Genomic DNA, 24,945 nt, shown 5'->3' with positions numbered 1-24,945 from the left:
AACAGCTTAACATGTTTACAGTTTAAACCATGCTCTCATAAGGGAAAGGTGTTGATGCATTCCTGATATTAATAACCATGGAAGGCAGAATGAACGTTCACTTCCTGGGACTACATTATGATAGGGAACAGTGTCCCACTCTGCGCCGCTGCACATCATTAAGTGTAGGTGACGGGTGCACACCAGGACAGTGTGCCTTATTATAGCAAACAAAGATGTTCACAGTGCAGGAATGAAACCGAGTCCTCTCCTATTTGGTATACTGGCCTACGAGTGCTGAAGTCCTCATGTAACACAGAATCTTCTTACCTGAAGGCTCTGCCTACCAGACCTACCACTGGGCAACCAGAGGTGAAGAAACACAATTTGTTCACATGAAAGTAACTGTTAATCGTTGGGCAAATACACTCAACGCCGATAGGTTATATGGAGACCTTTACTATGGCCAAGCATAAGCAAGAACAAGAAGGGTAGAGCTTTCGGGCGGGATGACAATATGGCTGCCATCATGCCTTGGATTTCAGGGTGTGCTGTGGCCTTTCTTTCACCCTACAAATGAATGAATGGCGTTTTAACAGCGCAAATAGCTATTATCATGTACCAAATCACCAGGTGACACTTGATGCCTTAGGGTTGTGGCAACCATATACCTGTCATTTGCGTGGAACAAGGAAAATGCCGAGAATGATGTGTAATGTATTATCAGAAACAGCAATGTGGAAAAAAGCAAGCTTTTGTCGTTGGGTCATATAATTAATGAGCATGAAGGCCTGTCAAACTGAAAACTGGTTTACATTCCCGACATATCTGGTGAACAATCAAAGTTCAGGTTAGTGCCCTCTAACAAGTATAGTCATGTTCAAAACCAGAATCCGATCTCAAACAGGGAAACAGGAGAGAATGTTTGAGCTAATCAATTGAAAAAAAGAGCAATGTGAGTAAGACAGCACAATAAAGATGGACTTTACTTAATGTTGGTGTGTGAAACAGACACGACTTCGTGAGCAAAGAACATGTGAAAGTTAGATAGAGAATGCTATCTCCTAGATAGAAAATTGCAACTAAATTTTGAAGCAATACTCGAAGTTCTGGTGAAGTAATCAGAATCTCTCTGGCCACCTCTAAACCCCTCATGTACAAACCGATCTTAAGCCTTCGGGACAATATTTCCATCTCAACTCAACTCAAGTCAATATGTGTTAAGGAATCTCCACAGTCTGATTTTAGCACATCTGCAGGTTCGGCTCACATCCACCTAATATTATTGTGCTATTCGATAGGGCTAAAGCACGGGGTAATGTTCACAAAGGAATTGGGCACTTGGATTCCATTCAGGCGCACAGACACAGCAAATAACGTAAATACCATTATTGTTTCTCAGAATAGAGTTTGGTGGTATAGGTAAGTTTACAGAGTATTCATGATTTAGATCAAAGTTATTTTTCCACGGTGCAATTCCACACTAATTTACACTTGTGAAAGGCAGTAGTAAGTGTTTTTAAAGAGGGGGAAACACACCCATGTTTCATGGAGGTGAGAGGAAGAAGGTTGGTTGATTAAATGGCGTAACGTGGCTGCTGAAATAAATAAAAAGTATTTTCTCACCGTATGTTACTAGGGACATCTTGAAACTTACTTTTTCTGTAAAGGAATTCAGCAACAAGGGCTGATACATGGATGTAGCACATTGCAGCCTGGAAGGAGAAAATAGATAACAGTTAAGTAAAAGGACATATCCTGCTCGACATTGGGGGATTCTCTCTGACTTGAAGATTGGTGGTCACCTCTGAAAAATCCCCATTTTTGACGTGGATTTTTGCCATGCTGTCGAGCCAGGTTTTTCTAAGCTCTGGCGTGGTGGCATAGGACTTTGCCAGGCTGTACTGAAGATCAATCAGCATCTCCGGATCCTTCTCATGTTCTTTCATTTGAGCTGTAGCCATAATGACTGTGCGGATCCTCTTAGTCAGGTCTTTGACCTCCGAGGGAAATGCAGTTACCTAATGCACACAAAGAAGAAACAAGCTGTTACCTACTAGAAACCCGATAGTGGGAAACATCTAGAGCAAATGCACGTCTTAAAATATGACAAGATTCCACAACCTCCTGAAGTCTACCCAAATCAAAAACGTATACATTACTTTAGAGTCTTGTTTGACTCTGGATTAGTTCATTTGCCATTGATCAACATTTGGTAGCTCATCCGAACACGGCTTCAATCACTGCGCTTTGATTATCTGTACACACTCTTTTCCCAATACTCACAAATATAGATTTTATCCAGTCCATAAATACAGCTGTTGAGCAAGTCTTTTATTTCCTTCATCAAAGTGCAAAACGTAGCACTAACCTACATTCTCGTTACAATGAAATAGAACATGACATTGGACTGTTCCTTTTGTCATGTCTGGGATACCTTGAATGCTTATTTGGTTTCAGTAGATAGCTGTGTGTCAATCTGGCTTGACATCTAACTCTGCATCTGCACTCAATGTCTAACCACAGACTACTAGTTCTGCTATTGCCTCTTGCTGACCTTCTTGAAGTTGGATATGTGAAGGATATAATGTATCACATTCAACACATATTATACTATTCATGTATTTAATACATTTTCGTAAAAGTGGAGATCACTATCTTTTCATTTGCATGCTCACAATACAGGTGTTAAGCTGGTGTCCTCCTCCCTCTGCCACTCTGCATACCGAAGGACAAACAGTATCTTCCTTGACAATATTGTCAAACTGTCAGCAAATAACTTAAGTTCTCTCAATACACAAAAAGCCTTACCCACTTCTAAACAACATTTTTCATTGGGCTACTTCCTTCTCAAACTTACTGACTAATTTGGTTGCTTTTTCTAATCGTTTATGTCCTTCACAAAACATGTCTGGCTGGTTTACCTGTCACAGTTGCCATTGACTCTGGAGAAAAGCTGGACCTTTGAACCAGACCATATGTTAACCTTTATACCTTAAGAAGCTCAGTGCTCCAGAGCTCCTTGAAGTAAAGAAGGACCGCTGCTGGGGCAATAAGAAAGACCGTGGACAGATGTAATGTGTTAGGTCGACAGGAAGCCTTTTTCTCCTTTTAGTTATATATTTACAAATTTGCCACAGTGCTGTTATTGGTAGGATCTAACTACCACAGGAGGAAAGTTTTTTGGTTTGCAAATACCTTTGTCACTGTTTGACAAATTATCACAAAGCATTCCAAAAATAAAAGCTCATCCACCTCAGCTCCTTCCTGGAAAGTATCAGGGTGATCCATCAAGCAGGAACCAAGAAAAAAGGCGGGACCCTAAACACAATTACCAAATGCTTTTTCCATAAGTAAATTGAACAGTGATATCGCACAAACGGCTGAAGTAAATTACACCAAATTTGGCAGAAAGGTAGATCTTGGTCCTGGAAGCATGCTCTTTGTCATTTGGTGTACATCTGTTCAGTGTTTTTTTCATTTTGTATAGCTGGATGGTTGGGTTCAAGGCGGCTCGGAGAGTCTTGTGGTCACGCAACATCAAATTATAAGAGAGATCTGATTGGCCAAGGTTGTTTTTCCACGCCTGCCACATTGCTTCCATGGAAAATAAAGGCTCCTGCAAATTCCCGAGGGAGTTTGCTCTCTGATTGGCTGGCCACAACATAAAGAGAAATGTTGTGGCCACCTTTTCAGGACAGGGGTATTCGGTCCTAATGCCCCGAAAATTCAAAACTATAAGTTATTAGAGGGTGGGGTAGGGGTACCCTGACCCCCTGGAACTTGTGGAATTTATGGGGTGGTCCCAGAGGGACACCTCCTGGGACCAAATTAAAAAGAGATATACATTTTCTGAGTTTTCGTGATCCTGTGAGTGTTCTGCGGGAGCCTGCGTTGTGGGTTGTACTGCTGTGCCGCCTTAGGCAAGAGTCTTGAGGGATCAGATTTTTTTTTTAAAAGGGACTGGGCTTGAGTGTTTTGTGCAGTGTGGGGGTTGGTTGACCATGGCGTTGGATGCAGGGCCCAACGGCCAATTCTAGGCTGCTCACGTCTTTGGCCATAGGTGGGGGGAGGTCGGTTGGCTGCAGGAAGTTGGCCTTACATATGGTGATAAAATATCCCTTTACATAAAAAAAAGACCTAGAAATTCAAAGAAAAAAAACAAGTTAAAGTGACCTTATAGTTAGCTATGGTAATGCTGTTTTGCCTTGCATTAAAAAAACATCAGGAATTGACTGAAAAAAAACATGAAGTTATAGCTAAGTGAAAATATTGGTTTAAACTTAACATTTTGAACTAAATAAAAAACTGAAATCCAGCAGTTATAGTTATTTTAAGTAACTAGAACTCACACCCTTGCTATGCACTGCTTATGACCTCACATATTACAACACTCATGACATGTTCTGTGGCATTACTGATGATAACTGACTGACCTCATGACAACAACACTGTGCATGGCGGGCATGAGTTATAGTTACCTGAAATGTATTTATTTCTATAGCGCAACTTTCATCCGCATGGATATCACGGCGCTAAGGAGAGCACATCCTAAGAGAGGGTGGGGTCTGACAGAGGGTCTCCAGGTCACCAGTCAGATCTTAGGAAACAGATGCGTTTTTAATTTTTTCCTGAGTGCTAGGTAGTTGTCGGTAGGTCGAAGTTCTAAAGGTAGTTCATTTCAGTGAGTCGCTGCTAGATGTGATAAGTAGCAACCCCCTGCCCTGGTCTTCTTGATACGTTTAGTTTTTGCCCATGCCTGGTGGCATGACCTCAAGTTCCATGTGGGTGCGTTGAATTTGACTCTATCTTGGAGAATTCTGGGACCAGGATGGTGTAAGACTTTGTGCGCATGGCCTAGCAGTTTAAATTTGGCCCTTTGTCGCACAGGGAGTCGATGAAACATCCTCAGGCATTCTGAAGCGGAGCTGTACTTGATCTTGTTGCACACCAGTTTGTCAGCCGCATTCTGGACCCACTGCACTTGAGTGAAGAGGTAGTCCGCCATGCCCACAAAGAGTGCATTCCCGTAGTCCAATTTGCTTATGAGCAGGGAGGGATCCATTGAAAGAGTGTTTTTAGCAATGTTAGTGTTGCAAAGGTTTGCCCACGGAGTGAACGGACGTTGTCCTGCATGGTTAGTGCATTGTCAACAAGAATGCATAGATTTTTGGAAACCTGTTTGGGTGCAGTTGCGTTACCCAGTGATAAGGGCCACCAGGTTGCGTTCCAGACTGAATGTTCATCTCCAAAGAATAGAATCTCTGACTTGTCTGCATTCAGTTTCAGACTGTGGTTGGACATCCAGGCCGCCATTTCCGAGAGGCTGATCCTCGTATCTTCGTGCCCATCAAGAGCAGTAACAAAAACTATTGAATTTTGGTGTTTTCTTTTAGCTAAAAATGGTATGTGCATACCTCATGACTGAGCACCTGGAATGCAGCTTTGCTGAGTGCAGCCAAGCCGTGCAAGTTAATATGAATTTAATGTACTTTGCTTAAAATTGTGAATGTTGCATATTATGGCACTGAAGTAATCTCTGTAACATAAGGAAAATATTTCACAGAGAAAATTCCGTTGCCATTAAATGCGAGTTATAAAACCACTAAGCACCATTAAATAAAACAGACAAATCATACAATGTAATATACAATTCACAAGCCCCAGAGCTGAAAAATAAAATGGTAATAAAGTTTCTTTTTTACCATTTTCTTTTTCTGCTACGCGTCCCGAACTAAAGGGCCGATTATGATCGCGGACGGACTTGAGTCCGTCCGCGATCACCGAGGATGAGGGAACGTCCGCATGGGCTGCGGCGTTCCCTCCTGTGCTATTAGGATGTGACCGCCACCCTGGCGGTCACATCCTCTATTTTTAACATTGCGGCGGGTGCAGCTTCAAGCTGCACCCGCCGCAATGTTAAAAATGCACGCATTGCATTTGTATGTAGAAAGTGGCAGGCACCGCGCGGTGCCTGCCGCTTTCTGCATACAAATACAGGGGCTATGGTACCCCCCATGTGCACCCCCCACCCTCCCTTCACCTAGGGGGCCCGCAACGGGCCCCTGCAGTGAAGATCCGTATGCTTTTCAACGGCGGTAAACCTGCCGCGGAAAAGCATATCTTGGCAGCAATCCTAATATGGCGGACGGTGTCTGAGAGACACCGCCACCATATAAGAGCTTTTCCGCCGCGGTTGTAAGCCAACCGCGGCGGAAAAGCGGTGGACGGAAACCAGGACCCACCAGCCATCCTAATGTGGCGGCGGGTCTTTGGTGGGTCCGCTGCGGTTTTTCCGCATCCTCCGGGCCAGCGGTGGCTTCCGCCGGCCCGGAGGATGCGGAAATTCCGCAATCATAATAGGCCCCTTAGTGTCAGGATGGGGCAGAGCCAGCACTGTTGAGTGGTAACAGCAGGAAGCTGTGCCCTTTAAAATGTGTATGTCTGTTTGGCAGGTCATCTTGGGACTGCCAGCCAGACAAGCGCATTTTAATGTTCCCTAACCTAGCTGTTAGTCAGCTGGGTTAAGAAAGCACAGGCCTCCAGTGCTCTTAGGAGTGCTGGGAGAGCCTACTCTATCAAATCCTGGTGCTGCTTTCGTGCTTTGAAAGCAGCAGCAGGACTGGGTAGTGCAGTTTCCTGCATTGGGAGCTTCCTGGAAGACACAAGAGGTAGGAGGATGTCACGCTGCGGAGGTAAATTAATTAATTAACTTATTTATTTTGTGCCCCCCACCACCCTCTGTACAATCCAGTTGTCACTGGTGATGAGCGTATTTGTATGAAAAGAGAGCAAAAGAAAAGGCCAAGGCAAGTGAAATGGCAAATGTGAGTTGTTAAGTGAAGGTATTCTGTTTACGCCAGTAGTGGTTATAATAAGACTATCAATAAAAAAGTATGGTGGAGCGCGTGACCTAGGCAGTACATAGAAGATAGAACGTGTTAGATTAATGCAAGTGACTCATGAAGTGTATAAGGTCTTTCATGTGCAAAACATTCATAAGGCATAGTTAAGATCTGCATTTTGCCGAACAAGATCTAGGTGTTTACTAAGAAGAAATGTTTATCTCACATGAAGATTAAGGTGGGATCAGTTGGTACTCTTGAGCATTGACTGAGGGATCTGTGCCCTCAGGATACACATCTTAGGCCACCAAATTTCGCCACTGTACAAGGGCCCTTGGGCTGATCCACCTTGTGTCCTTATGAGGGTCAGAAACCGGAGTTGGAATCAATGGTGCAACAAAACTTGAGGGAGCCCCTTGCTAGCTACATGGTGAGGGGCCGCCCACGCTCCAGACCTATGCAAGCCTAACGCCCGTGCACAGTGCCCAAGGGGGCACCCTGGAGCCTGGGGGCTCCCCCACACTGCAGGGGCTGCGGGGGCTTTTGTAAAGCCACTTCTTGGAGGAATGTAGCTTAAGTGGAAAGTATTTTTTCCGCATTGACTGTATTTTATACAGCCACCCATATGCATGGAGTCATGGTACAATGCTATACTGACTTCAATGTTTATCAATTAGCTGGACCACTATATATATTCTGTTAGACTGTAGGATGAAGATTTACCTTGGAACAGAGTATTCAGTCAAAGCGTGATGAAAATTTAGGGGCATGGGGGTACAGTTACATGTCTGAGCATGTCAGCGTGCACATTCGTATAGGCTGGACTGCAGTAAAATGCATAGGGAGTTCGATCAGGTATCGTAGAAGCACATTATAACATCAATTAGCAGCAATATTGTACTCGGACATTACAACATGTCCAAGACAAAATGCATTTCATCATACTGATTCTTAGGAACAAAAGGCATATTATTAGTTCATATTTAAACTTGATACCACTCTGCCAATAAAAAGAAAAGTAACGTTTTACTTAACTGACAATGTATATGCCCCACATTGTAACAAAATAGTTCTATTGTCGATATATAATTACCTTCATGGCTCTGTCACTGTTTGCAAAATTATTGATTATAGATAGTGATTCCTGGAACCTTGATCCACCACTTAATGCAACATCAGCTATCAATTGGCTCACTGCAATTATTATCTGTAAAAATAAAGTAACCGTGCCTGTTACAGTATGCAGATATTCGTAAGTTAGTTTCACTAGCATATGCAAAAAAACTGAAGAGCAAAATGCGTTTTATGCAGATGTAGGCACATTACGAGAAATCTCATAGTCTTACCCACTTGGTCATACATTTTTACAATTAGCACAGAAAATATTTTGCATGCATTTAAAACACTAGCTAGAGAATTTCTCTTATTTACAATATTTTGAAACAGTATTAAACTAAAGATACATTGTGATTTTACGAATTACAGTCAGTCAGTTAGTTAATATCTTTATTAAATACAAAATATATAAAAGCAAGATAAAAATCCAAGGCATATAAAAGAAAAGAAAATCTAACTCAATATTTTACAATAAAACCAAGATAAAATATGTGAAAATATTTCAGTACACAGCAGCATTAGGGGGGCACCTTTTTCTGTTATAACCTCGACCTAGACATCAATTACCTTGAGACTGCAAAGACAATAGCAGGGCTTGTGTTACATCTGAGTATTCTAAGGGTGATACTGTAACTCCTCCGACCCAAATTAGGACAAAGTGGCAAATTCCACTTCTTCCTTGCACCATGATAAACTGGACAAAACAGAATTACATGTTCAACCACTCCAATCACCTGAGGGAAGAAAGGGAATTTTTTTGTCAGACTCCGTGCAGTAGTAAAGGCATGAATTAGGAATTAGGAGGATCTCTATAAAGGACTTTTAATACAGGGTTCCAGCATGGGAGACTCCACCTCATCCAAAAATGGTTCAAAGTAGTAGTAGATTTTGAACTCCAAGAAAGAGGCCATGAAGGAATTGCACTCGATCCTTCATCATGAGAAGAGTTAACTTCCCGTGCAATAACTCAAGTTACAATTATGAATGAATTTGGGTCGAAATGATCTAGTCTAAAATCTCAAAGCCTAATAAGTCCGGGCCTGTAGCCAGCCAGAGGCTGCAGGGGACGGGCTGTGGCAACCAGCATTCCTCAGCACAGATAATGCTCCTCGGGCAGGCATAAGCATGCCCTTCATCTTGGCCACCCATATAACACCATTATCAGCAGTCCTGCAGAAATTTTCAACTTGTTCGGAGCAGACGAAAAATGTCAGCATATATCTTTATCGGAAACGGTGAAAAATTGCTCAGAAAAGCACCCAGTAAATGCGCATGTGAGCAGTTATTAAGGGGAAGAACGCATAATCACGGCGGGACTGGGAACGGAAACCGGCCCTGGCAAACCTCTCGGGGAGGGGTAGTGGGCGTGGCCGATATGCTTGCCAGGGCCAGCTTTGGCTGCTTTTGTTACAAGGGGGCGATTTACTGCAGCTATGCTGCAAAACCGGCCATGGTAACAAAACGCCCCCCCCAGGAATCCCACAGGGAAAACTCCCCGTGCTCGCTACAGCCAGTCCGACCCTACTCATAATGACCAGAAATCCTATATCTGGCCCTTCGGTATCTCCACCAGGCAAACTTGCAATATGAGCCTTTATGGGTAAAACAGATATAAAATGTGGTAATGAGCCAGGTTTGACATGTTTCTTGTTAATAGATCTAGATTTAGGCATCTGATCATTTGCAACGGGAACACTAACAAACAATCTGCATTGTTTAAATAGGGTGTCACACAGTCCTGCTACATACGCTTACAACATCAAACTTCTTAATGCAATTTAGGAGGACATTAAGAACCTTAAAAAGTAGTGCTTCACTTTAAAAAATAAATATGTGTTAATTATAACTACTGATATGTATTTCAGAATAACAACCAGGTTTGTCTGCTAGGTCATCTAGACTGCTATTGACTGGAAGCAGATATTTTGTTACTTGTAGACCTGACATCCTTGGTTGGTTTCCCCCAACGTTTTCCCTTCCATCCTACTGTATTTGCAGACTTTGTTTTTGCTGGTTTATGGATCTGCATACTTTACCACTGCTAATCAGTGCTCTCTCCTTTAAACATGGTAACATTGGCTGACACTCAATTAGCCTATTTAATTTACTTGTAAGTCCCTAGTAATGTGGTCCTACATATACCCAAGGCCAGTCAATTAATTGCTACTATGGGCCTTCAGCACTAATTGTGCCACCTACTTAAGTAGCCTTCTAAATATGCCTCAGGCCTGACAATACAGCCCATGTGTGCAGTTTTAAACTGTCAAATCAACCTAGCAAAATAAAGATTTTGCCAGGCCTAACCCTTCATTTTAATGCATACAAGTCACACCTATAGAGGCCTTTAATACCTCAAAGAGCAGGGTGCAGTGTATTAAAAAAGTAGGACATGTACTTTTAACTTTTACATGTCCCGGCATAGAAAAGCTCTTAAATTTGTTTTTACTACAGAAAGGCCAACCTCTCCCATAGGATAACATCAGGTTACCTTGTTGCATTTAATTAGTGCTAACTTTCAATTGGGAGCTAGTAGGAATGTCGAGTGTTGTGTCTAAAGAATTGTAATTTAAAACCCCCTTTAATGGTAAAGTTTCATTTTAAGTCACAATTCTGAAAATGCCACTTTTAGAAAGTTGCCATTTCCCTGTCCTAACCATTTGGTGCCTGCATCCTGCGTCACATGGCTAGGTGTAGCTGGCTGTTGTTCTTTGTGTATTGCTCCAAGACAGTGAAACAAAGGGGAATAGGTGGTGGCAGGAAGGGTCCTCTCTGACTTGATGATGGGAAGGTGCTGTCACCTACCACACTTGCACATAACAAAGGCTCTGCATGAACACAATCATAAAGGGTTCAACACAAGTCTTTTGTTGTGACCTCAGAAAAGCTGCATCCAGGACAGAGAGGAAAGAAATTCCAAGCACCTATGCTGTGGACAACTCTAGAACCTTCCCCTACTTCAAAGCTGGCACCAGGTATAAATAATGGACCCTCAGTCCCAACTCATCAGTACACCTATAGACCTGGGGAAGACTCAAAGGGACTGCTGTACTGCTCTTCAAGAAGGAATGCTACTCTATTGTCCTGCTGCATGAGTGAAACGGTTGAACCTAGAACCACCAGAATAACTCGAGGGGCTAGTTGGCAGACTTCCTCATCAGACCATTAGGGACAGAAAAGGCTCCTACCATTTTAACCCAGCCACTGGACTCCTGGGCTACTGTTAGTCCTACCCTCCCAAGTGGTGCCACCCCAGTCCTGGGCCCCTGGAAGTGGGCCTGAAGTTGCTTTGCAACCTAGATATGGTTGAATCAATGCAGCACACCGCATCTCTTCGTAGACCCGCTTTTGAACTGCTGCAGTGCGACTACATCCTCAACACCAAACTTTGCATCGCAGCCCACGGTATTTTTAGGTTGAGCGTGAGCAGCGCGCAAGCGAAGTCTGCAAGACCTGGAGTACTTGAAAAATGACTTGGCTCCTGTCTGCTGGTTTGCCATTGGTACACTGCAGTGTTAGTCTTTTATTCTGCGTCCTGAATGGTTCCGGTAGCGTAACGTCACTCCTGAGTACTGGCACAGCAGCACCGCTCAACTACAGTACCCATTCACTTTAATGGCTTTTTCATGATTCCTGGAGATCTCTCTTTTTTTTTTTAAATTAAAGCGCAGGCATGCCCAGCCGTATCTTTACCTATGGTGGCTCCACCTTTGTTTTGTCTAGCACACCTCCATTCACTTACCTGCCCGATGACTGGACCCGCTTCATGCCATCATTTGTTTGAAAAGTCGGAAGGGGGCTTCTGTCAACAGATGCCAGTATCTCGGGATGCCTGCAATTCACTGCCATGCTGGAGTTTGGCAGCAGTTGGCCAGTGGAGAGGCTCCCGTGCTCGTACCACACTGCGGCTGCAAAGCGCTGTCCCTAGGTCGATGTAGGGCCCACCCTAGTTCTGCTTATAGTTTTTCACTGTTTACTAGCAAAACCAGTTGTGGGGTACAGGGCGGGGTGTCAGCAGACACTTCTGGACAACACTTGCAAGGCTGACATTGGCTCCCTAGCAAAATAACTAAAGTAGAAAGTATTGTTTCTGGGAAAATTAAAAGGCTAAGTAATGAATTGATACTGCGCGCTCCCCTTTCTTTGCAACAAAGCCCCACCTATGGACTGGAATACTTTCCAGGTAAACAAGTACTGCGTGTGGGAATGTCTGTTTTCTCATGTTGACTATTACACAGTTACATGCACACGTAGCTTTTTTAGATAATATTTTGAATCCTTAAAGTCTATTTTGTAATGTTTATGTTTGAATAAATAAAATCGACATGCACGAACAACTTTAATTTCTTCATGAAAGTAAGCCGTATATTTTTGCTAACTTTGACCACATGGTGGTGCCTGTACATGTTTACATCCCTAACTCAGTTTTGCAGGGGCCTACATTTTTTTTTTACAATTTTATATAGCGCCAACTCGAACCGAAGGTATTGGTGCGCTCTTCATGAGCACCATTTTCATTACACAAGGACACGTTCATTTTGGTTGGTAGGGGAAGATTAGGTGATTTGCCTAGAATCACAGGATGTCGAGCTGACGCCGAGACTCAAATCTGGTTCCCCCTGCCTACGGCAGCAGCTCTGGACGTTAATTCTCATCCACTCTTAGCATCCTTTTAGAACTAGGCAAAGTGCCAATGGCTTTTTAGGGAACACATGAGCAAAAGCGTTTGGTGGGAAGGTATTTTGTTTTTACAATATATTTTAACTCGCCTTCAAAGCTCCGGAAACGCACTAGAGAAAAGGCAGGACTGGTTGCAGCTCTTGCTTGCTTGCTGTGTGCAGAATGAGCAGTAAGCAATTTCTTTTTACCAGGGAGGATCCGAAGCCGTGAGCTGCCTATTGAACGCTGATAATTTCTATATTTTACTACCCAAGCAGCAGTGCTCTTTCAAGTTACAGGAATTATTTCTAACGTGTCTCTGTTAGGTTAGTTTTCTTATGTAACCAGTTATAGTTTTTATTAAGTAATAATAAACAACTAGTATTCTTATCAGGATGAGGCTCTGTATATTTCAGTGCACTCATTGTGCTGGAGTTCTTATTTAAAGCAGTTTTCAGAATACATCATTGTGATGATTGTACCAAAGCTTTTTTTCTTACTTTAGCTTATATGGAAGCATCTTGTAAATTTCTCAGGCAAATTTACCTCTAAGTACCCACCCAGTTTCTCAAAATGTTCCTGTTAACACATGGGTAAAAGACATTGTCATTTACAATGCCAATAGCTCTAAATGAAACAATTGCTAGACCTATTGCATTTTTAATGCTTGTTGGAACTGCTGCTACCCGATGCATCCTCGAAGCAGACCTTCGCATCGCTAGCCCTTCAACGATGATGCAGGGCTCTTCATAGCAGCCTCCTATCTTCTTCAGAACCGCAGGTGTGCGACGCATCTTAGAAACAGGAGTTCGCACTGCAAGCCCCTCGACGACAGCAATCTTGATGATGACGCAGGGCTTCGCATCACCACCTCGCAGATCCTCTGAACCCGCCGATGCATGACGCGTCTTTGATGCAGGATCTCGCGATGCTCCACAACTAGGATTTAAGTTTCTTTGTACAGCGGACCTAACTCGGTCCCTGTATCAGGCCTGTGCTCCATTGTGGTCAGTCTGAACTTGTCTAGGTGTGGCACAACCGGTAACCCCAGTTTGCACTTTAAGCTTCTAGACACTATTTGCACTTAAAACTATAAGTTTGCATATCTCTGGTTCTACTGATTTGATTTTTGTCAGTTTGGTCTAAAATATTTTATTGAATTTTACTCTATTTTTCCAAATTTTTGTGAGATTTTACTTGGATTGTGTTTTCTCTTTATTACTGTTTGAAGTGCTGCATAAATACTTAACACATTGCCTCAAGTCGCCAGAGAGTTAAGCACAGGTTAATTTGAGGTTGCTTGGATTTCACTTTGACAAAGATTCTGGTTTCTGCTTGAGTAGGGCTTAAATCCTCTCAACCAGTAACCCAAAATTCCTACAGTCACAATCTTACTCTGAGTCGAATGAAGATAACAAATAAGTGAATATGTGCCTGTTGGGAATGTATTTGTATACTAATTACATTATGTGTAACTTAGGGCCTAATTCACAAAAGTAAACGTACCATTTTGTGCAAGTTTAATATTATTATGGTAGTCACAAACTAAGACTTAATGGTAAGTTTATGACTGCCGAGACTTCATAGTCGGGGCACAGAGCTCCATACATAAAAAGAGAGGGTAAGCCTAAAATAGTAAACTTAGCCAAAAGTGTAAGGTTACCTTTGTGAATCAGGCCCTTGATGTTTGCCTTCTCTACTGAACAATGTGGATAGAAGCCGAACCATTTCTTGATATTTACAGGTTGATTTTTGATGAGGGCCAATGGCATTTTGCTGCAATCTAAATACGTTGACAGATACTATTTGTGATTAAGGGCTTATATACAAGCCTCTTGCGCCACTGGTACACCACTTTTTTCCATATTAAATGTGACGCACTAGCGGCGCAAGGGGCTCGTAAAAAAGCCCCTGATTGTTTTAGCTGTGGGTGTCAGTAGCAGCCACCTTATTTATTAATATGAAGTACAAAAGAGCACAAGGAATCTCCTCAGAGCACTGTAGACTGGCAGTGCAGCTCTGAATATACATTTATGCACAAAGTCCAAACCTAGTTCAACAACACCAGCATTTTCAAGGAGTATCATACTGTACAAACAAGTCCTTTACTGGTGGTTTTGATTCCACTGACCTGCAGGTGAGTTCTCAAAAATGTTTTCCTCTTGGTGAATTCAAAGTTGTTTCTCATAAGCAGGTAAAGAAGTGCAGAGGCCTCGTTCCTTGTTGTGCTGAGTTTGGAAGTGCAGCACTTTAAAACTTCATAGCAGAAGGCAGCACACATATTAACTCTTCCTTTAAAAAAGGCAGTAGGAAACTAAGAGAATAAAACAAACACATGAATTCTTGAGAGAATTAGCAACAATTGTATATGCATATCATATGTACTTGTACTTTTACAGCACCAAATGCAAAGGATGAAAACCCCATTGGTGTGCACCATCTGTTCATGAAAAGCTGATGGCAGCAACCTTCCTAGGGAACAATGGCAGTTCTGTGGAAGGGGGGTGTGGTGTGGTGTGGTGTGGTGTGGTGTGGTGTGGTGTGGTGTGGTGTGGTGTGGTGTGGTGTGTGTGTGTGTGTGTGTGTGTGTGTGTGTGTGTGTGCGCGTGCGTGTGTGTGTGTGTGTGTGTGTGTTCGAGGCTTCCATGAGTGGGGATCTGTCCGCCCATGAGATGTTTACATGAGTGCCAGCGCTGAGTTGCTCAATGTCAATTAATAAAGGGAGTTATGCTGGTGTTTTTGGGGCTTTGAATGTTCTAGTGTCTATAAGAGGATTTGAGATATAGGAGAAGGGCTAAACGTCATTGGTAGCAAATGTATTTCAGAAAAAGAAGGTAGCCCATTTAAGTGTTAAAGCTCAGTGTCAGTGAGAATTTGCAATCCGGAGAGATACAGAGTAATTAGGGAATGAGCACATTGAACTGGTACCGATTGGCAGCAATTGGAGGTCTTTGAGATAGCAAGTTTGTGGAAAAGTGTGCATCATAGAGAAAAGGTAACATCTGAACTATGCCTGTACATATAATTATGGTTTATCAATTAAATGGTCAATTTATGAGGCTCAAAGTATAATATAATTATTGAAAGAGAAATTGGATGAAGTACAAGTGATATTTTAGGGTGAATAAGTAGGGTAATCCACAACGGTGAGTGACTCCCACAACTGAGAACGCATGTTCAAAGGGTGCAGAGTTGGCTAAAACAACAACATAGGATGGAGGAAGCAACAAGAAAAATATAGTGTGATATAGGTTTCCCAAAAACAGCACAATTTAAAGGGTGCCCAAGTGGGATTAACAGAGCTGTCGTCTTTGATTGAGAGTTCTGAAAAATAAACATATAAGTTGGTTATCGGACTCTGCTTTTCAAGACTTCGCCCCTCACGACCCCCTTTCCGCTGCCGCAGCTTGACCTTCTCTTTATGGGATCCCAGAGTAGATTTTTCCAATCCTGCATTAAGTGTAGGGGACAATACAGAACGAGTTCCTTCTGCAAGGAAGATATTACCCATGATAGGAGTTGCTTTTCCTGAGTCATAACTGATTCCAGAACTACCCTTGTTTTTTTGTGAATGGAGATAAATTAGACTTTACCTATCGATCTCCCTCATCCCTATCATCACCTCTCGCCTCCCTTTTTTTCACCTCTTTCACCAAACCATTCTCTTTACCTCTCTTTACTTCTCCAACCTCCAAGCCCCTTACATTTCCTTTGCTCAGAAGAGTGGAAAAGCATTTCAGAGCCAGATTAGGGTGCACATAGATAGCAGAATGGAGGGACAAGGCAGGTAAATAGAATTAAGGAAAAAATTATCAGGTTTCATCCGAAGAAACAAGAAAATCCGAAGAGAAGCACTTAAACTTTCACTGTTACAGAAGGAATGCCTGTCGTGGAGGGGTATTTATTTGTGATTATGACTATCAAACCATTAAAGCTACAATTTAAAGCACTCTGCACATGTCTTATTTTAATATTGTACACTAATTCGCATCCAAGTCACCCTTAGCATGTCTTTCCTACATTTGGAGGAACAGGCCTGTTAGAATCTGAATTCTGCACAAAATAGCGTTTTATCACAAAAAATTTAGTTCCAAGAACTAAAAACATTGCTTTATCAGTGCTTGTTCAATGTTTCTTTGGTACAATTTGGCTGCCGTTGATGACAGCTTGAACTTACTGATGTTTTTGCGTGGCCCATTTCTGATTGGAGATAAAATTGACAGCACTATGGCCTTCATTATGAGTGCCAGGAGTAAACAGTTTTTTGCGGAAACATGATTTTCCCTCTGAATCAGAATTGCAAGTATTGCAAGAAAACGCCAATCAGGGCAAGATATCTACTGGGATGAAAAAGGGTGAGAGAAAAACCCGTGAGGACTGGTGTAGAAACACTATTTCCTTCTGTAATTATTCATTCTCAAGTAAAAAAAAAAAACACTCTGAAATTACTGCACCCCAAAGTATTTTTAATTCCAGTGCAGAATTAGAGGCGGTGCTCCACATCACCCGCGAGGGCTTAAAGAGTTTTTCATAAGAAAAAATATTGATAATAGTTTAAAACTAAAGAGGAGACGATTTTACAGAAAAAAATACCTCGCCTTGAGTTATTCTTCACTGCCAATGAGTGTACTGAGGGCCCTACTGGCTGCAGCCCTTGGACACCGCCCTGGGTGTCTTGTCTCTGTCTAAACCTCCCCCACCCCCACTTCCTGTAGGGTAACTGCAGCAGGCAGTGGGAGGCTTCAAGGTGGGGAGGAAGAGGAGGAGGAGAGAAGGGGGAGAGAGATGGATGAGTAGAAGGAGAGGGACGAGAGAAGGGGGAGATGGATGCTGGATGGATGGAGGGGAGGTATAGAGAAAGCGATCAGAGAAGGAGGAGAGATGGGAGAGGGAGATGGATGGATGGGTAGACAGATGGATCGATGAAAAAAGAGAGATTGCCTGAGTACGTGAACGGAGCGGACTGGTTTGAACATTTTTGCAGGGCTGAACTGGCTGTAGCAGGCACCAGACATTTCCCCGGTGGGCCGCCAGAGTTGGGCTGGTTTTAGAACCCTGGGGGGGACATTTTTGTTACCAATGGCCACTTTGCAGTATCGGCCCCCAGCAACAAAGGCGGCGCAAAGCTTTAAGCCTTCCGCTAGCAAAGTCCCCGGAGCCAGCCGAGCTCTTTGCCAGGGTCAGTGTCTCTTCCCAGTCTGGCCCTGCCTGAGTGTACTGATCTAGTAAACTAGTTTTTAGCACCCTTTTCTATAATATCCTTGAGCAAGCATCAAGCAGTTCACTGGAAAGGAGGGCTACAGACACATAATCCTGCTTTTCTGCTGCATGTTTGATCAGGGCTCTGGTTAGCTTACTGTGGGCTCCTTTCAGTTCCTGTAGGTGAAACTTGTCTTTAAAATATCCTGCAGGCTGGTATGCCGCAAGGATTACTCGTTAAAAATTAATGCTCAATTTGATCAGCTGCTAGTCTGAATGTCTCCTTAAATAGTGCTGCCAAGCTGTAGCCATTAACGACACTGAAACTTAAAGTGCACGGTTTATACGCCTACATTATTATGCATTCACCCAGACTCCCCAGGTAACTCACCAATGCACACAAGGGGATGTATTACAGAGAGTGCCCTGGGGGGGCAACAGGCGTGTGTGCCCGCTTTGAACAGCCTTGGGGCACTTTGGTATTACAGAAAGGGCAGCTTGTGCGGCCCTTCTGTAATACTGATAGCGCTGGTACACGTAAAGTGCCAGTGCTATCTGCAGGGGGCGTTCCTTCATTTGCATGGGGCACACCAATGAGGGAATCCCTTTGCCTCTGCGCCTGCGCCATATTGCGTCTATTTATTCCTCTTTCTATCTCTCTATATGTATCTTTCTTGCTGCCTTTACCTTATTTTGTTTAGTATTATACAGAGCAAAATCGACCCGAATGTATCAGAGCACTTTACATGAGCACAAGTTGCGTTACAGTCGGACACATTCATTTTGGTAAGCACCAGGAGATTAAGCGATGTGTCCAGAATCACAGGATGATGAGCGTCCTGTCGAGACTTGAATCTGGTTCCCCAGCTTCAAGGTCGACCGCTCTAGCTGGTACACCTCTCCTAGGATGTATGACGGTACAACGCGTACCGTTTCAACGCGTGCCTTTACAACGCATCTTTAACAACGCAAGTCGTTACAACGACTTGCGTTGTTGGGCGCGGATAGTGAATAGTACAATTTACTATTCTAACACCAGTCCCCATGGATAGTAGGGAAGGTATTGGAATAGTAAATATACTATTCTTTATCCTTTAGCGCCCTCCAGCGCAAGTCGTGGTTACGACTTGCGTTGTAAAGGACGCGTCGTAAAAGCACTGTGGGGTAACATCCGCGTTGAAAAGGATGTTCCCCCACTCTCCTATCAATCTCCCTCATCCCTATCATCACCTCTCGCCTCCCTTTTTTTCACCTCTCTCACCAAACCATTCTCTTTACCTCTCTTTACTTCTCCAACCCCCTTACATTTCCTTTGCTTAGAAGAGCGGAAAAGCATTTCATAGCCGGATTAGGGTGCACATAGATAGCAGAATGGGGGGGGGCAAGGCACGTAAATAGAATTAAGGAGAAAATTATCAGGTTTCATCCGAAGAAAAAAGAAAATCCTTAGAGTAGCACTTAAACGTTCACAGTTGCAGAGGGAATGCTTGTCCTGGAGGGGTATTTATTTGTGATTATGACTATCCAACCATTAAAGCTACAATTTAAAGCACTCTGCACATGTCTTATTTTAATATTGTGCACTAATTCGCATCCAAGTCACCCTTAGCAGGTCTTTCCTACATTTGGAGGAACAGGCCGGTTAGAATCTGAATTTCGCACAAAATAGCGTTTTATCACAAAAAAAATAGTTCCAAGAGCAAAAAACATGGCTTTATCAGTGCTTGTTCAATGTTTCTTTGGTACAATTTGGCTGACGTTGATGACAGCTTGAACTTACTGTGTTTTTGCGTGGCCCTTTTCTGAAAGTTTAATGCATAATTTGAATATGTTTGGTACACTGGCTTGAAGTAGTTGAAACTGAGTGGGTGATGAAATAGAGACATTAGACATTAAGAAGTAAGGTGAAGTTGAAGTTGAGAGAGATGTGATAGAGAGAGGGAGATTAGAGAAAGAGGTGGGGAAAAGAGTTGGTAAGGAATAAAATCAGCATGGAGAGACTTCTGTGTTTTCGCTATTTATTGAAGCCTTTAATATATTTGTGAACTAATTGACTCTAAAATTTCCACAAAGAAACTATTATTCATACCAAAAATGTGCTGGCAAAACTTTTACTGTAGAGAGTATATTTTCACTTGTAATATTTCAATAATGAACTTTAAATAACACTTTTTCACGAGTGCTTTGATACCTTCGACTGTGCGTTCTAAAATGTAATTGCATGTCATTTGAAACTCCATCTAGACAACAGGCCAGCACACTGCTTAGATCATATTTCACAAGTTGTCAAGTTTGGGTGTGAAAAATTATTTCCAGTAAATATGTTGGCTCCTTTTACTCATGATTCAATGATAGTTAGAGAACCAGATTGAGTAGGTTTCCACTGGTGGGAAGAGAATGGTGCCTCATTTTAGTAGGCAAGCCCGTTGTGGGCTTGAGGAGCTCAGCCAGCTCGCCACCTTGATAAACACGATAAATGGTGCCCTCTCGTATAAATGTGCCAATAAGTTAGAATACATTCTTAATACTAGGGAGAGAATAAACGAGTGAGATTCACAGTCATAGTTTACTGGATTTAGGGCTCCACTACTTGGAATTCAGAAGACTGATATCATTTGTTGAAAACAGGAAGAAGAATATTCTTGTGGTTACCGCTGTCGTCTTAAGACAGGACTGACGACTTGAATAGGGCTTTCTTTTGAGTTCAGTTCTCAAGGTTGACCTCAGGTGTCAGGGAAGCTTGCCTCTTGAAGTTGACAAAGCGAGAAAGAATGAAATGGAACTTGGATGAAAGATCAGCAGGCCAGTGGGAGTGGTATTTGGCTGCATCCCTTGCTGTAGAGAGTAACTAACCTTTTCTTCCACTGGTACATATGACTCGTACCCTAGAAGTGTAAGCTAGATTTTTGGGGATATAGGAATGACAAGAATGAAGATTTTCAACATTCTGTAAAGGTGAGATTTTATATTTTTAACTCCCACATGTCCAAGACAAGGTATAAAAGTTGCCAGATGAGGTGCTGTGAGAAACTGGGTTGTTGGTTGAGCCCTTCTCAAGCAACAATCACAATCCTGTGGAAGAGGTATGGCGCAACGGCCAGATTGCCTGACTCCAAACCACAGGGTTCCCGGTTTGATCCCCGTCTCCGGCGGCAGGTTAGCCCAGCACCATGTGACTCTGGGCAATAGCTTGCTTGATCTTCCCGACGGCCCCCAGCGCCAGTACACCTCTCCAGAGGTAGCTGTGCGCTTTACAAATGCTGGCATTTACATTTTACATTTATTTATATCCTTGTCAGGGTGAACCACAAACAGTCACTAAATTAACCCTCTGGTAGCTTGGCACAGAAGTAGTTAAACTGAATTGAGAGGCAGTGTGTAAAGTATTTATGCAGCACTTAAACAATAATAAAGAGAAAACACAAGACAAAATAGTACACTTTTATCAATTATTTGACACCAAAACAACAAAAATCTAATCAGGAGAACCGGAGTTATTCATTTTTAAAGTTTGAAGTGGAAAACAGAGCCTAAATGATCAAAGCGCCAAAGGCATACAAGTAGACACGCAAGACCAGGGAAAAGTCGGAAGTTATGACAGATCGCGATGGAGTGCATGCCGGATACACAAAGTTGTTTGGACCTAGTCTTTGCCTACCTTCAGAATTTTAGAAAATAATGCATGAGAAGGTCAAATTTAGCAGGGCAAGGCAGCTGGCAGTATCCAAGGAGGAGGCCTCATTATTGGGGAATTGCTGGACTAAGTTGTGGTAAAGATTCTTTTGTTCAGACTTAGTCTACTTTTTGGAAGTTGGAAATCTCCAGAGGGGTGAAGCTGCAGGCTTTAACCAACGACTGCTGCACAGGACCGGATACCCCGTCTGAGAGGAACCGCTGAGCAGAATTTGCTGCTGCAGAGAAGAACGTAGCCAGAGCTTTTGTAAAGTCAGACTGAATGGCTATGCATCTTGGGCAGGTAGTTCCAATTTCCTCTCTTGGTCCTCGGTGCACTTTTTGGGCAAAAACCTTCAAAGTCACAAGTTTTGCATTTGGGCTGCCTGGGCACTTGAGCACCATTTCCAAGGGTTCAGCACTGGAGAGGCACCACTTAGGGGATCAGGACTCACTCAGGCAGGGCCCAGGTCTGGGTTCAAGATGGTTGGAGCCTTTCTATTCTTGAGGCTCTGATCAGGAGACCAGTCACCTAGCCCTTGGAGTCACTCTGGGTTCAAGGAGAAGAGAGACGGGCCCAAGAACCAGGGCTGAATTCTGGGGCTCAGATCAGACTTCAGGCAGCAGATCAGTTCTTGGTGCAGCAAATCAATCTTCTGAAGTACACAACATGCCACAGCATCAGGCAGTCCTCTGAGAGGCCTTCCACGGGTCTACAAAGTGAACCAGAGCAGTGTACCTGAGGGTCCCATTTTTATACTTGGTGCCATCTCCTGTGTCACCTGTCAGGCCAGTAGCAGGGCAGGGGGTAAAATAAAGGATCCCCTAATACCACTGCCAGTGGTTGGGGTTCCTTTATGATTGTTTGCCTACTGGACCCACCTACTGCATCAGGGACTAGGTATATCTTGGTGGTAGTGGACCATGCCACTAGGTACCCTGAAGCAATCCTTCTTAGATCCATACATGCACCTGTCTGCAGTGGGTAGAGCACTGCTTGGTGTGTTCACAAGAGTTGGTTTTCCAAAAGAGGTGGTGGCAGATAGGACACACATTTTCTGCCCAACTATTGGACTGCTATGTTGGATGAGTGTGGTGTCAACTACAAGTTCACCACCCCCAATCACCCACAACCAAATGGTCTTGTCGAGTGGTTTATCAAGACCCTGAAGGGTATGATAATGGGGTTGTCTGAGAAACTCAGGACATCGGTTGTTCTTATTCCATGCCTACTGTTTACATATTGGGAGGTTCCACAGAAAGGGGTTGGTTGGTTTCAGTTCCTTTGAGTTGTTGTTTGGACACCCTGTGATGGGGCCATTGTGCCTGTTGAGGGAGTCTTTAGAGAATCTTCAAAGGAAGCAAAGGACAATGTGCTTGACTATGGGCTAGGCCTAAGATTAAGAAGGGCAGAGTATGTGTACAAGGCAAGCCGAAAACGGGAGGCAAGCCAGCAGCTCATGAAGCTTAGAGAAGAAGGGTGAAGTTACCTATTTGGTTGACCTTGGCACCCCCAGGAACCCGCATAGGGTCCTGCATGTGAAGAGATTGAAACCCCACCATGACAGGGCCGATATGACCATGTTACAGGTCACTGATGAGGGAGTGGAAGAGGAAACTAAGCCAGTGCCCGGCCTCCTCTTCACTAATGTGAAAGTTGGGTCAGTGGAGTTGTACTCTCTCCCAAGTAGACAGACCTGCAGCATAGAGACCACAAGCAGGTGTTGGAGCAGTTTGCAGGGGTTGGAGCAGTTTGCTGGGCTGTTTTCTTTGCCCTCAGGCATCACTGAGTGGTATGTGCACCAAATTGAAACTGGTGACAGTCTACCAGTCCAAAATAAACTTTACAGGTTGTCCGATCATGTCAGAGCCAGCATTAAAGCTGAGGTAACTAAAATGCTGGACCAACTCCCAGAAGGCCTTCTGGAATATAAAGGTAGGTACTGTACCCTACTTCTTAAACACCATCACCCGCATTAACCTTTCTTAATGGCAGCTCAGCATGCCTATAAGAAACAGAGGGAGAAGGAGGATTATAGAGAATAGGTCGGCCTCCTTGGGTTCAGTACAAAGTGTGGATCCCACCTATAGGATCCTTAGACCTAGCTCTAGTGTAGGTATGTGACTGCACTGGATCAGTGTACCTTTCAAGAAAGAAAACTTTATTTCTAGTGTCCCCTCACTCACCGGGGTTGCCCCACGGTGACATGCTTCATCATTGGGGCCATCCCAGTTCTCTACGAAAAGGGGCGTGCTGCGACTCACGAATTACGCAGGAGCACTTAAGAGTGAAAGACTATGTGTGGTGCAGAAAAATAGTGGTGGAGTGGGTGTGTGTGTGAGTTTAAAAATACCGTGCTTAGTGGGCCTAACCAATTTATTTAGCTCCTATGCAGGTATGTTAAAAGTGGGGTTAGTGTCACTATAGGTCAACCAATAATGCGGTTGATTCAGTGAACAATATGGTCGACATGTTTCATGCTACCCCTAGCATTTCTTCGGGACCATACAGGGACCAGCCCTGTATATGCCACTCCTATATCCTAAAATCTGGGAACAGTGAATATACAACAAATAAAATAGTAATCTTAGCATGCATTCATATTAGAAATACATACGTTCCTCTTAAATAGATGGTGTTAGTAAAGTGTAAAATGACACTTCATGGTCTCGCTGGGGGGTCAATTTCACTTATGGGACACACTGTTCCTAGCTGGTGAAATCGCACGAAAGTACCTACTTGGAACCTCCCCGGGACCGCATCTTTTAACTCAGCATGCCAACATCTCTGGCCAGCACAAAATTCCATAGCTTCAGTCAACAGCGTCATTAAGACTGAAGGTCACATTCACTTCCAATACTATGACACACCTACTAATTACTTGCCAATTATAGACATTTTGACATGGGACCTTTCTGTTGTGGGCATTTGATCACCAGGGTATGTGCCAAGGAGCGTTTCAACCCCACATAAAGCAGTTTTGAATTCGGCATGGCATAGGGGACTGGAAGATGAAGCGGCAAAAACAGCCTACTGTGGGATTCGGGAACCAGGTTCAAGTCTCGGCTCAACATTCTGTGATTCTACGCACATCACTTATTCTCCCTGTGTCTACCAAAACAAACAAACGTGTTCTTGTGTAATGTAACTGCTGCTCATGTAAAGCGCTAAAAAAAACAGTTCACAATTTAAACAACATTTACGGAAAATACTGGCATGCGTTATCAGTTACATTTTGTTTTCTAATAGAACTGCAAATTGTATTTTGCATGGGTTGGTCGCTATCGGTTACGCTTATCTCATTTTACATGCTGCAGTGATTATTTCCTTTTTTAAAAGTGCCCCTCCACAAAAGAGAAATCTGGGCAATCTGGGGATCATTCAACTGTTGTGAGAGAGCGCAAATTGAGGAAATTTGTAGAAGTGCACCATATTTACAAGCACGTTGCGTTATTTTAGTAAAAGTACATATAAGAG

At 43.3% G+C, this 24,945-nt stretch overlaps 1 protein-coding gene across 2 annotated transcripts in view; it reads right to left on the bottom strand.

Moving 5' to 3' along the window:
- DOCK11 (dedicator of cytokinesis 11) overlaps window positions 1-24,945 on the bottom strand; it is a 1,219,508-nt gene that overhangs the window by 222,141 nt on the left and 972,422 nt on the right. For both annotated transcript variants that reach the window (XM_078688544.1, XM_078688546.1), the window contains 4 exons: window positions 14,728-14,910; window positions 7,918-8,031; window positions 1,785-2,000; window positions 1,637-1,694 (listed from right to left, as the gene is read on the bottom strand). In XM_078688544.1, the coding sequence (XP_078544670.1) occupies window positions 1,637-1,694; window positions 1,785-2,000; window positions 7,918-8,031; window positions 14,728-14,910 (571 nt within the window). The remainder of the gene's footprint in view (window positions 1-1,636; window positions 1,695-1,784; window positions 2,001-7,917; window positions 8,032-14,727; window positions 14,911-24,945) is intronic.

The sequence above is a fragment of the Lissotriton helveticus genome, chromosome 4_1 (assembly GCF_964261635.1).
Source record: "Lissotriton helveticus chromosome 4_1, aLisHel1.1, whole genome shotgun sequence".
NCBI lineage: Eukaryota > Metazoa > Chordata > Amphibia > Caudata > Salamandridae > Lissotriton > Lissotriton helveticus.
The sequence above is the reverse complement of the archived record's forward strand: the minus strand, read 5'-3'. Positions and strand labels throughout refer to the sequence as shown.